Source organism: Lepidochelys kempii, chromosome 7 (genome assembly GCF_965140265.1).
Source record: "Lepidochelys kempii isolate rLepKem1 chromosome 7, rLepKem1.hap2, whole genome shotgun sequence".
Taxonomy (NCBI): Eukaryota; Metazoa; Chordata; order Testudines; family Cheloniidae; genus Lepidochelys; species Lepidochelys kempii.
The window spans coordinates 29,330,849-29,348,419 of record NC_133262.1 but is presented as its reverse complement, the minus strand read 5'-3'; the positions used below and the strand labels follow the sequence as shown (position 1 = coordinate 29,348,419).

The 17,571-nt window shown below is 41.5% G+C and overlaps 1 protein-coding gene across 3 annotated transcripts in view; it reads right to left on the bottom strand.

The window, feature by feature from the left end:
* Positions 1-17,571, bottom strand: part of CARD19 (caspase recruitment domain family member 19) — a 51,347-nt gene that overhangs the window by 12,265 nt on the left and 21,511 nt on the right. For 2 of the 3 annotated variants that reach the window (XM_073351574.1, XM_073351575.1), the window contains exons 2-5: positions 12,745-12,887; positions 8,819-8,972; positions 2,204-2,263; positions 70-141 (exon numbers count right to left, since the gene is read on the bottom strand). In XM_073351574.1, coding sequence (XP_073207675.1) covers positions 70-141; positions 2,204-2,263; positions 8,819-8,972; positions 12,745-12,887 — 429 coding nt within the window. The remainder of the gene's footprint in view (positions 1-69; positions 142-2,203; positions 2,264-8,818; positions 8,973-12,744; positions 12,888-17,571) is intronic. The other variant, XM_073351576.1, reaches the window with a different exon arrangement.

Below are 17,571 nucleotides of genomic sequence, written 5' to 3'. Positions count from 1 at the left end.
CCTCAAATGTGTTTTACCTTAAAGTGATTGAGAATAAAAATTTCCCTTTAAAACAATTCAGTAGATTACCTGGGTTCCAGCAGTACATGAACAATGCTAATCCTGCAGCAACACTAAAGCAAGCAAGGAAGAACATGGGACCTAAGGATGAAAAAGGAAAAGTGAATTTAGTAAAAGAGCACAGAAAAGTGAAAGTTTAGTTTATCTGATGATTCACTAACCTCAGTTATTATTCATATGCATGGCTAAGATTATTCACATGAAGTTTGCATAACCATAATTAGGTATATTCTGTGCCTATTGTACTATAAAATACAATCACTTTATTGTAAGTGTTTTGTATTGTAATTACTCTGAGATTGTTAGCCTCTCTTGTTCTAATAAGAACTCAGAATGGGAGGCCTGATTACACATGAAAAAGGTTTTAGATTTACATAAAAATGTCTAGTTTGTGTAAAAAAAAACACCTCCTTTTTTGTTTTTAAACAAAAATGGCAAAATAAGGGCCAGATTTTGATACATTCACGCACACTAAGGGGCACCTAACTCTCCGAGTAGTCGCATGGATGTCAGTGAACTGCTCGTAGAGTAAGGTACTATTCACTGAGAGTGATGGTATTGAAATGTGACCCCAAATAAGTAGTTTTTCATAATGTTTCTTTTTTATACTTTGCATTCTTCATCTTTCCCGTCTCCTGGCTCTCCACCAGGAAGAATTACTGCTCTTTATGGGTCCAGTCCTTCAGTCCATGCTCAAAACTCCTGACTTCAGTTACCTTGACTTTCTTGAGAATTTTCTCTAAGCGAGGACTGCAGGATCAGACCTCATGAAATAAACTATGGCCAGAAAAAAAAAGAAAAGGAAAAAGGCCAGTCATCAACCATTCTGTATGTAATTAGCACCCAAGATTTTCACATTTCTGAGTGGATATACATCTCATTTATTTAAATGTCAGCTATCAGTATAGAGATGTATATTCTTACTTATATAAAATGAATTGGGAAGAGTATGGTGTGTGAATGCATTTAGATGTGCACTGCAAAGTAATGAATACGATATTTAAAATGTTTTCTGTTGCTGTTCATGGTTCTGAATGCAACTGAGATGCAAAGCTATTTGTATATTTAATTCAAATCCCTGACTGGAAACCATTTAAACATTTCCAACTGAAATGAAATATAGTACTTATATTGAAGTATGATAGAACCTTGCTAATCCACACTTCACTCAGCCCCAGACAAAAATTGGCCAATGTTTAATGGCTGAGTGCTGTAGCGAGGCCTCAGGTTACCACGACTTCTTCCCTATTACATAACATGGCAGCATACATTTACTAGCATACTGGGAAGTGCTATCATGAATCCACCTAAACTGCATTTATCCTTTTAGGAGCAAATCCCAGTTCTAGCCTAACAAATGGACTACGTGCTGGGGTTGTCCACAGACACAGGGAGAGCAGGAAGTAGAAATTTTCCAGCAGTGCAGTCACTCTGCAGTTGCTACTTCAGGGTCATCATTACAACAGTTTGGTGTGGCTGCCTAGGGAAAATGGCTAGAGGATACGAGTGGTCTCCAATCCACAGCCCCTTACTCAGCATGATGGAGCACAAAGGTGCGCTGACCTTTTGCACAGCTTCCTAAAAAGCTTACCCTCCCCTTCCTGTGCTGGCTATGTTGCTGTCAGGACCCCACCACAGCACTGAGTGGGGCAAGGGAAAAGACACAATTTACCGGTAATGGACAAAGTATATTTAGTTCACCATTATTATTGGGGCTTTTTGTTATTGCTGTTGGTTTTCTCTTATTTGTTTGGTTGTTTTTTGTCTACTCACTAATCTGCAAAAGTGATGTAACAAGGTTCTTCTGCAAAAGCACAACAGTTGTTGTAAAACCCTTTATTGCTAAAGCATTGGAAGGGCATGGAAAATTAAACACTAGCTAAAATATGCCAAATTTAAAAATAATGCCAATGTAAATGTTGCCTAAAGCTCTATAATCTCTTGAATTCTATGACACCAGATTTCTCCATTGCAGGCTGAATAAGTTTTCCTCTAATACAAGTTGAACTTATTTAAATAGCTACAATAAAGACATAGGAGAACAAATTATTTGCTCCATAAATGTAAATTAAATTGTAAAATAAACTGCATCGTCGTCTGAAAGTATCATTCTGTCCAATGGTATTATATGCATTTTATTTACCCCTGTCAGTTAGAATATGTTTCTCCTTGTCTGTGTCTATCGCTGTGGAAGCTGAGGTTTCTAGAAATAAAAGCAACACACCAAGAGTTAGTACTGAGCACAAGCCAACACGCTTCTGTGTCAATTCATGCAAAACAGAGGGAAAGTCTGTATTACCACTTTTCAGAGAGATAGTAAATCTTTATGTGAAATATTTCACCCCTTCTAAAGACATGTCACCGCTGCAGTTAATCAGGCCCTGTGTTTATTAAAGAAATAGAGAATTCATCATTTCAGCGCAGGTGGAAGACGTTGAGGTTTTATAGTCCTGGTCCAGCAAAGCACTTAATCACATGCATAACTTTAAGCGTGCCAGTAGTCCCATTGGGGCCTGATGGGCAACCAGTGAAAGTACTCACATGCGTAAAATCACTCCTATGACTAAGAGCCTTGCTAGACCAAGGCCTCAAACAGTCAGATTGTTCTGTACATTTCTCCTGTCAGATATGTGAATGCCCAGAGAGTTGAGGAAGACTGGTAATACATTACATCAGAGAGAGGCTTTCATACTGGGACAAAGTTCAAATCAACAGTCACTATGAAAACGGATCGCTACAAAAATATCAGGATTTAAACAAGGGTTTATTCCCACAGCCATCGATGTTCTCCTCATCATCCTACAGCCAAGTCACAGAGCTGTGTTTTTGCCATGAAAACATCCTACATGGCGATGGACTTGGAGAGCCAACATCAGAGACCGAATTCTGCTTTCAGATACACACATCTGCAACTCCCATTGACGTCAATGGGTTCTGCGTGCTCACATCTGGCACATCGGATGTGGTCCTGAGATTGGTACTTTTCTGCAAAATCAAACAGCAGGGGAATCCAGCCTGTCAACAAGATTTTCCACTGTTAGCAATCACAGCTAGAGAAGTCATTTATTTAATTTTGACAGTGTTTTATCAGTTTGCTATAGTGTGAAAGCACCCTCTGTCCCCATTCAGGGAACTCTGACACTAAACATGCAGGTCTCAGAGTGTGTATAACTAGCATTGCTCGACACATGTTAATCATGGCTTATTATACTGCCTGTCCACTGGTTAAGATAGATGGTTGACCACATATCACTTTCTAGAAGAAAATGCAGCTCAAGTGCAGGGACAGGATGGAACAGGAGACACCGTGATAGTAACCAGGCAGCCAATCCCCATGCTAGGTTCTGGCTAGGATCCTGGGACTGTCCCCCTGTACTGGGACATTTGGTTACCCTAAATGATGGCAAATGAGTGGGCATATATTATTACCAAAGCCCAGAAAGAGCAGAGTCTGTAACTCTTACCCTGAGCCAGGGTGCTAGAACAATTTTTATAGTGGAGGTGCTAATGATGGAAACCATGTATTTGGATTATTACTACTTCAAGCCAGGGGATGCAGCAGCACCCCCCAACACCCTAGTTCCAGCACCACTGCCCTGGGCAGGAGGGGATCCTCCTTCAAGAGACATCTAGGCCTCTGAGAATGTGGAGCTCAGCGTGGCACAGGTCTGGCAGGCTTCTTACTGTGGAAACACCAGGACCAATGAATATTGCTCCTAATGTTTAATTAATATTACAAAATTGTTCCACTGAAACACTGTCTGATTTGTGGAAGGAGCTTTTCAGTCAGAAGAATTTAGTTGTGGGAGGCTGGTTAATTTTTCAAATAAAAAAAAATCTATAGTTTGTTTGAATTCCAAATTTGCATTGCAGCAATTTGAGATCTTTTATTATATTGATTTTTCTGGTACCTTTGTGCCCAATCAGCCCATCCAGCTCCCTGGGCAGCTGGAACAAAAGCATGGCAGACCTCCCCCAAGGCGCTGCAGAATGGGGTAAATGCACCTCCTTGGTATCATTTCCACTTCCACCACAGAAACCCCTCCGGGCTCTGGATCCACAAGTGGATCACGGGGGTGCATGAGCCCTCGCTACACATTGCCCCCACCACACCAATCCAACATAGCAAACCTGCCCAGGTTAGTTCTGCCTTAGCCAGCATTAGCTTGGGAGCTCTCTTCTCCCATGCTCTGACATCCCTCTGAGTGGCGTTACAGAAGCACTCACTGAAGTGGGAAGCCTCAGACAGCACAGACACTGCTGAACCTTTTTGCCAAGAGGTTGGCAAGAGTCAGGAGGAAAAAAGCCCCTCTCCAAAGCCTCTATGGAGTCCTCAAAACCTATGATGACTGATCGGCTGGTTTCGAGGGCTGGCCTGCTTGTCTGCTGCATGAGAACCACCCACAAGGACAATGCCAGGAGCACCCCAGGAGAGCGGCCCTGCAGAGTTCCCAGCCCCTTACCAGGGTAGTCCTGTGGGGGATGATCTAGCCCTTTATCATTCTGTTCTCTGTCAGTATAAAGAGAAATGAAAAATGAACTTCAATCAGTATCAGAGAATGAGAATTGATTCAAAGCTTCAGAATACATCAGAAACAATCAGTATCATGTATCTAGCCCCTTCCCCCCACTCCCTACCCCCTCGCACCCCGGCGGGACTCTTGTAACGCGACTAGACATTTATCTTCAAGCTCTATATTTAATGAGAAAGGAAGAATTTTTGTTGTCTTTTAAGATTGTGAAAAAACTTTGAAATTTACAATAGTTTTTCTTTAAAAAGGCAATCTGGAGAAAATATTTCCCCATGCCCCAAACCGTGTTTGTACTATATGTTATTGAGTCATAGGGCTGGAAGGTTTGAAATTTACAATAGTTTTTCTTTAAATAGGCAATTTGGAGAAAATATTTCCCCACGCCCCAAACTGTGTTTGTACTATATGTTATTGAGTCATACGGCTGGAAGGGACCTTGAGAAGTCAACTAGTCCAGACCCTTGCACTGAGGCAGGACCAAGGGAACCTAGACCATCCCTGACGGGTATTTGTCTAACCTGTTTCTAAATATCTCCAATGACGGGGATTCCATAACCCTCCTTGGAAGCCTATTCCAGAGCTTAACCACGCTTATAATGAGAAAGTTTTTCCTAATATCTAACCTAAATCTCCCTTGCTGCTGATTAAGCCACTACTTTTTGTCCTATCTTCAATGGGCACAGAGAACAATTAATCCCCTTTATAACAATTGATCCTCTTTAGAACAGCCCTTCAAATATTTTGAAGACTGTTATCGGATCCCCCCATCAGTCTTTTCTCATGACTAAACAAGCCCAGTTTTTTTAACCTTTCCTCATAGGTCAGGTTTTCTGAAACTTTTATCATTTTTGTTGCTCTCCTCTGGACATTCTCCAATTTGTCCACATCTTTTCAAAAGTGTGGTGTCCAGAACTGTACAACTGGACACAGTACTCCATCTGAGGCACCACCAGTGCTGAGTAGAGCAGGACAATTACCTCCTGAGTCTTACATACGACACTCCTGTTAATACACCCCAGAATGACATTAGGCTTTTTTGCAACTGCATCACATTGTTGACTCATATTCAGATTGTGGTTCACTATACCCTCAGATTATTTTCGCCAATGCTACCATCTAGCCAGTTATTTCCCATTTGGTAGCTGTACATTTGATTTTTCCTTTCCAACGGTGTACTTTGCATTTGCCTTTATTGAATTTTATCTTGTTGATTTCAGGCCAATTGTCCAATTTGTCAAGGTCGTTTTGAATTCTAATCCTGTCTGCCGAAGTACTTGTAATCCCTCCCATCTGGGTGCCATCTGCATATTTCATGAGCACACTCTCCACTCCATTATCCAAGTCACAAGCAAACCATTATCCAAGTGACAGCAAACCATTGATAACTACTCTTTGAGTATGGACTTTCAGCCAGTTGTGCACCCACTTTATAGTAATTTCATCTAAGACCACATGTCCCTAGTTTGCTTATGAGAATGTCATGTGTAACTGAATCAAAAGCCTTACTAAAAACATCAAGATATATCACATCTACTGCTTCCCCCCTATCTGCTAGGTCAGTAACCCTATTAAAGAAGGAAATTAGGCTGGTTTGGCATGATTTGTATTTGGCAAATCCCACTACAAACTCTTTTTTAGGTGTTCATAACTTTGCTCTAAATAAAGATTAGGATGAAACCAAACGAAGATCTCAGCTTGAAGATGTCATTTCTTTCTTCATATTTACAATGTTAGGGCCCAAATCCTTAGCACATGCTTAACTTTACTCAACAACAGGACAACTACTCACGCAAGTAAAGTTATGCATGTGCTTGAAGGCTTGAAGGATCAGGACCTCAGTATTTAACCAATTCAAGTTTACTTCAGTGAGAAGTAAAAACAATAGGCTTCCTTTCTGCTGCTTTAGTTTAGAAAGGGACTGTGTTTTTAAGAAGGTTACTTTTCATGCGCTGTTAGTTCATGCATTAGTAATAAAAAGACACACCAGCTGTTTGGCACGTCACATTTTCACAAACATTAGCAAATTAATCCAGTCTGAGGATCAACCAGTTTAGCTATCTAACCTCTAATATACAAATACTTACAATGCTCTCAGAATACATCATTTATTTCCTTATTATGTGAGACTAAGGAAGTTGCAATCTATGACAATATAGTTATAGCATGTGTTTTAGCACAGAAATCTTAATGATACTACTCATGTCAATGACATAGGAGAGTCTGCTAAGGAATAGGGAATGTAATGCTGCTTTGTGCTTTGTGGTTGTACCACACAAGTGAGGCAAAAGCAGTCTTGGGACTGCTTTGAATATTATTCAATGTGCAAAATGCTGTCTCATTTATCCCACAGATGCAGGAACACCTCTATGCTTTACTTCACTCTACACGTCTAGTAGCCCCACTTGCTATTCTCACCCTTAATGTGTGAGGGTCCAATCCTGATACATCTACTTCCTGGAGTAGGCTCAGGGCACAATTTTCAGAAGGGCTTAAGTCCCATTTTCAAAGGGACTTGGGATCTTAAAAACTTAATATCTGATTTAAAAAATGAATGGGAATTAGGCTCCTAAGTCATTAATGTGCTTTTGAAAATTTTACCCTCCATGAATTCAGCAGGAGTATTTGGGTGAGCAAGGGCTGCAGAATCAAGCCCTTCCTAAGTGATGACTGTTGGCTGTCCTCTGCTCAGCCTGGAAGGGTAACTCTGCGCTTCTATTCCTGACTCCTTCAGCTAAAGCGACAGATTTCTTTGAGATACTAGTGTGTTTGATCCAAGCTTCCACACAGCCTCAGCAGGGATGGCTTCTGCGAGGCGCACATCAAATCAAAGGGCCGGACTTAATGCTGCTGTGATAATTACCAATGTGGACTTCTGATATAGAAATGGACCCAAATCAAAGCCCACATGCAAACACCCTCCAACTGTGAGGGAAGTTTGGGCTAACTTTGGAGTCTGCATATTATCCAGGAGATGGCCTGTGTGTGGTATGAAGAGGATGCTATCTCCAAATCAGTAGGGGTTTCTAGTTCAGTGTGTACAACAGCTGTACTGCATAAAGAGATGCTAGATGAAGGCAGGAGGCTCAGTGTTCTGAAACACAGTAACTATTTTCCAGGTCAATTGTTCTCCAAAAAATTATTTGTTACATATTAATTAAAGACAGATGTTCGGATTTTTGGCCTGGCCTGTTTTTGTCTTTACTCTGTCAATCTTAGGGGTTTGACCACATGACCAAAAACTCTGCTGGAATTTTACTGAAGAGCTACTCAAAACCACTCGGGGGTTGAATGGTGCAGCATAAGTGCTATTAGACAGTTTGTAGGGACTTTGTAACATGCAGCCCTTTTGCAGCTTCATTAACCTAATTGCAACAGCCCTTCCTCATGCTACTCAAATTGTTTCAATGTGCTGAATGTATTTCACTTCCTCTTTGAGCATTTTTTCTCTCTTCAGTTTACTGGACAGGATGAGTCATACATGGCAAGCATTATTTTCCCAGCACAGTAAGCTGGACCTCATCTCTCTGCTTTTAGAAAAAGATCTGCTTTGCAGTATAAAAAATGGAAATAGCTAAGGCCTCAATCCTGCAAATACGTATGCATGTAATAAGGCCCATAGACTCAGTGTGACTACTCGTGCCTATGTGTTTGCAGGATCAGGGTCCAGGTAATTAACACTGTGGTTTGCCATTGCAAGTATTTGTGAAACAAGCGTGATCTAATATCTGATGTGTGTGGAGTTAATGAAGCACAGCTGGGTGATTTAAGAATTGAGTGGAAGCCAAGTCTCTGAGCGCCTTGATTTTGTTACTTTGTGTCACACACTTGTTATTTTAAAACATAGCTCTTTTATTTACTACAAGTCAGAATCAAGGCTTGAAAAATAAATAAATGGGCTATTAAACAAAATGCAAAAAAGGGAAAGAGGCAGTTATTAAAAGAAAGAAAGTTTGAATTAGGTTATTTTTCTGCATTTTACATGCTGGGCATAAATTGTATCATAAATACAGGGGCTGAGATTTCAAAGCTGGTAAAGAGATTTGGACATCCATTTCCAATCAAAATTAATGGTGCACTCAATCCACTAGGTGGCTTCTAAATCCTCCAGTCTGTAGAAAGTAACAATTGGAAAAAGAGCATTTAATTCCTCAAAATAAGCTGGGATGCCAGCAAAGGCAAATTTTGTGATACATTGACTCAGGGAAGCCACAAGTCTCCCAACTTACTCAGGATTTTTCTGCTTGGCAAGTCATTATACAGTTGTTCAGCATTGATCTGTAAAGCCCTGTAAAATTCTTGACAGTGTTTGTCTCCTTTCTTTTGTAGGTGGCTTATAAGATCTGACAACCGAATATGAAGCGATGCCTTTGGATTTCTGAACTGTACGAGAAAAAGCAGTCATTAGAACAAAGACTACAAAAGCAATGATACAGTGCTGAATTAGTTCCTACCCTACATTTACATTATGAAAGAGTGAAAATACAGAGTTATGTTTATTTTGCTAAAAGTATCTGTCAGTACATGAGCATTCTAGGATAGGAAACAAAAATAATGATTCAGACCTCAAATGTCAACATCCACAATTTGAACCAGCTGCTTAACTTAGTTTGATCAAACATTGTTTTAGCATCTGATCAACTGCAGTGTAGCCCACACAATAGGATGCTTATCATTTCCCCAGAGTTTGAGTTAGCAAGGAACCAATTTATTGTAAATACAGCACTAATAGAAATACTTTTGATGCCATTGGCTAATAAAAAGTTCTCTACTTCTAATTTAGTCTTATTAAAAATGCACATCTCAGAACTGGGACAAACATGTAAAGAGTTTTTCCACAGTTTTCTGGAGTTTGGCCAGGACATGTTCTAGCCATCATGATAGTACTAATGTGTCACTCTTTGTGTTCATCCTGTCTTCCTATCCATGTTGCTACAGAGGAAGAGATGGCCTTCTCCATGGTCTGACAAAGTGCTGAACAGTAGTAAACCTTCTAGTGAGAGTGAAAATGTTGCACCTAACCTTAGCTGAAATCATTTAGACATGAGTGCATTTGCAAAGTGTTCAAAAATTTATCTGGCAAATCAATATAAAAGCATTACACTTAGGATCAGTATGGTAGAGAGAGATAACATTACACTTAGGATTGATTTCTTATCTAGAGGAATGCCTTCGTATGCTCCTTACTCAGGCAAAATTCCCACTGAAGCCCTGGGAGGCCAGTAGTGTAAGGTGTGCAAGATGGAGCATAATATGTACAAGTTTTGGAAATGAAAAAGAGAACAAATGTACACAAGCTCAGGGGAAAGTGATCAGTTTCAGCATGAGAGTAAGAGTGGCATCCAGCTTTCATAACGTCAGGACTTAAATTTACTGTGAATCCTAAATGAATGAGCCTTTTTTTAACTGTTTACATCTCATATAATCTAAGTCAGGCCTCTTCCCCTAACTATGCAGATAGAATGGTTTGGATTCTGGTCTGGACAGACACCATCTTACACTGCAATAACTCCACTCATTTCAGTGGTGGCGGATGGAATTGAAACTGATGCCAAACAGGATCCAGTCTATTATTTTGAACTCTAAGGGTATATCTACACTACCCGCAGGATCAGCGGGCAGCGATCAATCCAGCAGGGATCGATTTATCGCCTCTAGTCTAGACGTGATAAATTGACCGCCGAGCACTCTCCCATCGACTCCTGTACTCCAGCTCGGCGAGAGGCACAGGCAGAATCAATGGGGGAGTGGTAGTAGTCGACTCACCGTAGTGAAGACACCGCGGTGAGTCGATCTAAGTACATCGACCTCAGCTACGTTATTCACATAGCTGAAGTTGCGTAACTTAGATCAATCCCCCCAGTGTAGACCAGGCCTAAAAGTCTGATTCACCATTGCCCTCTGCATCTTGCATACAGAGCAAGTACAAACTATTACCATTCTGATGTGCTGGCATTTTATACCCATGTTGCACTCGCTTTGTACTGGCATAAATAATTTTGTACCCCAAAGCAAGGACCACTTTGAAAAGGTTGGCTTTGCTGGCTTTACTGCCTCAGGCCTGATCTGTATTCCAATTTGCCCCAGTTTAGCTAAGGGTGCATTTTTAAATCAGTTTTGTTAAACCCTGGTCTGGACATACTTAAATCAATTTAAACCTGGCTCATATTAATTTAGCACGGGGATTTGCTTTAAAAACACTCCTTTCATTAAATTGGTGCAACCTTGTAATAACGACAAGGTGATACCAGTCAGCTCTGTGTTCTTGGGGAATCAGGGCGCAGTATCCAGCCTGTCTGACTCATGAAACACCCCCCCCCCATCCACACCAGCCTCTGCTTGAACCAAAACCAATCAGAGAAAAGACTTGCAGAGAGCAGTGAAGGGTGTTGGGAGACACACCTAGACCCCTCCTGACAAGGGTGACAAGAACAAAGGCAACTCCCCATGCCTCGTCTGCATGAAAGATGGGACAGGGAGGCATCTCCATTAGCATACAGAATGGAGAACAGAGCACTGCACTGAACTCTGGGACCAGAAAAGTAGGGAAGCACTGCATCATGGGGGATCCATGCTCCAGATGTTAATGAACCTACACCTGCACACACCCAGCTCAGCAGTTATCAGACCAATTCTAGTAATAAATCCTTGATTGATATCCAAAATACCGAAGCAGCCTAATTGCATTGTGAGCTCCCTGGTAAGAAACACCACCCATAGCCAAAAGTGATCAGCTCCTATTGTCTAGCCTAAAGAAAACCCTTGAGTCATCAGTTTACCCATAAACAAATCTAGTGTTCTCCCTTGGATCATTGTTGTTTCTCTACAAAAACCCCTACCTATGTTCAAGTAAATGTTCTGATGCATGGACCTAAACTCTGTATCAGTTCCACTGGGATTTCATCTTCTCCTGACTGATCGTGCTGGGGGCTCTGCCTGTCTCCAGCACTCGGGACCCTGAGCTACCACCATCACCTGGGAACCCCGACCAATTCAAGCTTTATGGAGTGGGTGAGATCCCTCTATCCCCCTCTCTCTCTGTTTTCTGTTCTACCTCAGGTTTTCTATATATGACTTTTGTAACCTTTAATAATGTAACTGTTATGTTGGTTTAGGCTCTCCTTGTGTAGTTATCACTATTATTCAATAACTAACTTTTATGGTTAAGCTGGTTGCCTCTCTCTCTCTCTCTCTGAACTTTACTCTTTTGTGTTTTTAGCTTCCCCATTTACTCTGCAGCAACACTTCTTTTACCTCAGCTAAAGATCCCTGTAGTGCCCCCAAATCCTGTGGGGTTTGCTCATTCAGTGGGTTACTACCAGTACAATTGTGATGTGAAAGTGGGGATAGGGACGTGCTGAACCTGTGACGTACGAGGGTGGCAGCTTGAAAGTGCTGCTCGACCCAGATGACTGCATCCAGGGGCACATGAGGGTGGCAGCCTGGAAGTGCTGTTCAACCTAGCCCGCCCAGGCGTACTCTATTCCGGTGTCGTAGCTTTGGCACATAAGGGTGACAGCTTGAAAGTGCTGCTTGACGCAGCCCACTGAGTCCAGGGGCATATAAGGGGTCAGCTTGAAAGTGCTGATTGACCCAGTCCACTCAGATTTGCTCCGTTAGTGTGTGTGTGTGTGTGTGTGTGTGTGTTCATCCAGTTCTAGAGCTGGAGGAACCCAGCCCTGGGGGACCTAGGTCCTGCAGGATAGCTCCATTGGGAGGGGACTTGCAGAAGGGAGAAGTAGCGCTCCATATGAAAACACACGTGACACAAGCAGTACATCGATAGAATTACAGAACCCCACCCCCACAGAAGAGTAACCCTAATAAATGAGTGTACCCCAAAGTACCCCAGGGCAAACCTGGTAACAAAGGCCTCAGTTCCTCATGATCTCCATTTCCCAGATAATATTTTCCTACCACACAGAGATGTGGTAAGGAGAGATTCATTAATAGCTGTGAGGCTCTCAAATACTACAGTGATGAGTGCACATTTTGTAGATAGTAAGAAAGCAAAGGGGCAACCATTCAGAGGTTTTGGGATTTGTCTTCTAGGTTGGCATGGGCAGCTTCACCAGTTGGTGTCCTAACCTAGATGCAGGATAGCCAGAAAATAAAGCTACATCCAGAAATACTGCAGGTATATCCAGTCACTTACCTTTTCTGCTTCTTTATTGGTGAGAATTTGGGGATAAACTCTGTTTAGCTGAAGAATAATTTTATCAGCCAGGTGCTCACTCAGTCTGCCATTGCTCGTGAGAAAGTACATGTCCTGCCTCAGCCGATCACAGTAAGACTGATCTATGAACCAAAGAGTACACACAAAGAACCACTGTTATTTGACAGCAAAACTATCCGTAGGTTCCATAAATTGCCTCTTTCATGATGAAGGTAGCACATGTAAACCAACTTTGTTTCATAGTCCTAAAGTTTAAAGCCAGAAGGGACCACCAGATCATTTAGTCTGACCTCCTGCACATCACAGGCCACCAACCCACTCAGAACCTGCACATGAAACCCAACAGCTGAAAGTAGATGAAAATATCACAGACCACTGGAGACTAGATTATTATGTGCCACAGGCAGAGAACAGCAGGGACCAAGGTGCAGCCGTGTTCAAAGCTCCATAATGGCAGGGGAATTATTAATAGCATATCTAATTAATAGGAGTGCTTCCCAAACTTTTGCAAGCCAAGCCGGCTTTCAAGAAAATACAATGAATTGTTGCCTCCCTTCAACCTCACCATATGCTCCATATGTTGTCAAGGGACCATCCATCTGCAATTATACATCTTCTGCACCTCCTCCACCTCTTTCGCCTCAGCAAATCCTTTGCATTCATCCTCCCTCTCCTAGGGGAATGCACTTCATACTTTGGGAAATGCTGACCTAAGATATTTATATGCTACCAAGGCATTAATGGATGTATCAAATATCACCATTGCATTCACTTGTCAGAAAGATGTAACATTGCTGAAGGGATGGAGCAGAAAATACATTTCCTAACTTTTATAAATATTAAATCAAGTTGTAATTTTTTAAACTATTTTAAAAACTCATGATTTAATAAAAAATCTTCTTTTTCTCACAGTGATACCCACTATCACTTAGAATGGTAAAAGGGCACATCGCTGAAATATGGCACATATATTATTCCCTTCTTCCCCGGCTGGAAATGCAGCCGTCCTGCTTAAGGCAACTGTACGCAATAGTTTAGGGCAGGAAAGGAAGACGTCTACCATAGCCAGTCAGAACTGCTGGGGGAATTTAGTTAGATTGAATGAAGAAATCCTGCAGTCCTGACTCTGTGCTGACACACAGACAAAGTTCCCATTGACTTACTGCCAGTTTTGTCTGAACAAGACTTGGCACAAGGTATATTCCCAAAACTGAAATACAGCCAGGGCATTAGGAATAAGATTTCTGCTAAAGTACAGGGAGTTCTTCATAGCTTTTATGTGACATATCAGGGTACAATCCAGACAAATGAGCAGCAGTGTCACACCCTGCCCTGCACCCTTTGGTGCCTCACTATGCTTTGCTGTAGTATCTTCCAATGGGCGACTCACCAGCGGCCTTCCAGCATGCAAGCCACACCCTGAGTGTTTGTGTGTCAGCCACACTTGGGTTACACTCTGGCTCTCACCAGCCTGGGTTATACCACGAGGTGACCCCAACACACCCCCAGTCTTAGAATTTGCTCCAGAAGTGTCCTGTACTTCCCAGCCCTCTCCTGGGCAGTACAAAATAATTTAAGTATGTTATTCCTTAAAAGGAATAATATGCATCTTTACACTTCATTTGGGAAAAGAGGAACTTCCAGTAGCAATAAATCCCTCCAATGAAAGTGCATAAAATACAGGCAGAAAATTAATAGAACTTCAAAATAAAATGTGTCATGTAAATTAAGTCCTTTGTAATCTTCAGCAAATTCAAGATTCCTGGTTTCCTGCATTGTTGTAGGCATCACTTCCAATTTTCCAGTAACTGCTTTCGCAGGAGCTTTCTCTTTAGAGCACAACATTCAACTAAAAATAGTTTGGATTGCTCTATGGCTATTTGTGTCCCAAATTTTCAAATACAGATCCATGCAGATTTCACAAATTATTGTTCCTTAGCTAGACATTGAAAGAGGTGTTTATTCAGAACCATATTTGAAGTAGATGGTAAAAATGCATGGTTCTATTACTGTCTTCTACATACTTAAGCATTCGTTCTAGACATCAGATCTGACTAGTGTAGGAAAAGAAACATGTAGAATATCTCAGGGTACATAGGTATGATTAAACTATATGAACAGGTTTTGTTGGTATTTTGGGCTACTAGACAGTACGTGATCCTGCCTAGCCTCTGTGCTTCACTAGCTAGACATGGTGAACTAAATGATGACAGGACAGCCTGAGCACAGAACCTTCACGTGCTACTCTCAGTATAAATGCAGCCCCTGACATTTACGTATCAGAGGTTTAGTATTACATTTCCTTTTCTACAGCTGTGCAGCATTGAAAATGAACAGGAAAGGCTTCATTAAAACCTCCCAGAGTAACCATAATACAGTAAGAGGGGCAGTCACTCCTACTAAAATAAAAACATTGTCTATTGATATTGGAGAGGGCTTGCAATTTCATAGACACAACTGGATTTCAGTTAGACTGTTACTATTTATCCATTATAGTAAATACTTTTACAAACCCTGTATCTTTTCCATGTGTTTCTAATTCTTACTTTCCAAATTACGTGCTTAAACAGTGTGTATTGAGCTCTTAGGACCAACTGATACCCTGACTCAAATGCCATGAAACTCCCTTTTGTTTCAAAGCAGCTTCATGGTACGTGAGTCAGAGCAGAAATTGGACTTTCCCCTCTTCATACCTTAAGACCAGCTCAGCCTAATGCATGCCAGGCTCAATCTGAATCAGAGAGGCATTGGCAGTGTGGGTGTAGAAATGCTGACTCTCCATGCAAATATCCCAGCCCTACACAGATGACTCAGAATCTAAGAGATTTCATCACAGCATGCAGGACGACTTCGGGTGAGACAGCCATGTTCCCTGCTCTGCCTATGTGGACACAAAACTCTGTCCCCCTCCTATCCAACCAGACAATTGATTACAGACTATGAGTTGAAGCCTGAGTGTCACACCTTGCATGAGTTCTTCCATAGCAGACCATAATACAGGAATTAAAACAGGGGAGTTATAAACACCTGAACAATTAGGGCACCTCAAGACTCAGGTAAATTTACATGAATGCAAGTGCTAAAAGCACCACCAGGAACTGCTAGAACAAATGTGCAAGGCCAAATAAAAATGTAAGAGGTGAAAACACCAACTGACTTTCCCCTCCATTTTTTTTTTTTTTGCTGCCCTCCTAGTTTTTCCTATCTGCCATACAGACAACATTCCACAGTGCATTAACAGCAGCTACACTGGTCAAAGTGAGGTTACATCAACTGAAGTTTACATTTAAGTTAAGAGCACATTCTGCGCAGACTGGAATGCTCCCTGCAACCACAGCCCTTGACAGCTATATGGTCACCAAGAAATCACCACCCCTCCTCGGGAGCTTTATGCTGACATTTGAAAATCCCGCATTTCGTGAAGAGTGGATTATATTGTCTGGTGTAAGCATCTAGGTTCTCAGGGGTGGCTCTGCTTTCTTCCTCTCTATGCCAAAGCCGGCAGGAGAGAAGGTTTCAGACAGTGATTCTAGTTTCCCTTGTCTGAGAGTTCAGGCCTCCCACTGGATACTGCTGAATTGTTCCTCCCAGGGATTAAGTTGTTCCCTGGCTCAAAGACAGTTACTTATGAGGAACAATTATTTTGTTTTTTGCCTGTGGAATGTACCCAATAGCTTCAGAATTTGGATTTGGGTAAATAGCCAAAATATCTTAAAGGGATTCTTGTCAATTAATAGAGATAGTAGCGAGGGACTATCAGATAGCACACCTGAGCCCTTCATGGGTTCTTCTCTCCCCTGTTGCTGGGTGAAAGGTCCACACAAACCACAGGACGAAATGTTTCCACTCAGGTCCCCACTATTCCATGGCTGCAGAATCCATTGTGCTTCAGCAACTCAATTTACTTCTTTTATTTTTAAATTATGGGCTGGATCTTGGGGTCTTGCTGAGGAGCATTAAATGTAAATCTGGAGGGTACATATGCACACTTTAAGGTGGCTTTCAGCAACAGTGTGATACACTGCTCCTGAGGCTGCCTTGTAAATGTCTGATTCTGCAGTCTCCTCTAATCTCGCCAATAGCCCCAGTGGGTTCTGGTAACCCCACCCCCTTTTCTCTAAAGCAATGGCTCTCAACCTTTTCAGATGACTGTACCCCTTTCAGGAGTCTGATTTATCTTGCATACCCCCAAGTTTGACATAACTTAAAAACTACTTGCTTACACAATCAGACATAAAAAAACAAAAGTGTCACAGCACATTATTACTGAAAAATTGCTTACTTTCTCATTTTTACTATATGATTATAAAATAAATCAATTGGAATATAAAAATTGTACTTACATTTCAGTGTATAGTATATAGAGCAGTATAAACAAGTCATTATATGAAATTTTAGTTGATACTGACTTTGCTAGTGCTGTTTCTGTAGCCTGTTGTAAAACTAGGCACATATCTAGGTGAGTTGATGTACCCTCTGGAAGACCTCTGCTACCCCCAGGTGTATGTGTACCCCTGGCTGAGACTCATTATGCCAGCCACAAGAAAAGGGCTAGTGGAGCCATTGTAGTGGCTTCTAAATGCCACCTATATTCTATACGCATGGCTAGCTAACCTGGCTTTATTCTGGAAAACTGGCACAAAGCAAACCTAAGGCACTCTGGTGTGAAAATCATCCATTTTTTAACGGCAGTCATGGGACCTCAGTTATTTATTTTAAATCTAAGCCCATGTGCAATGTGCAAATGAAGTTTTAAAATCATAAGAGGTTGAGAATCATAGAATCATAGATCTGGAAGGGACCTCG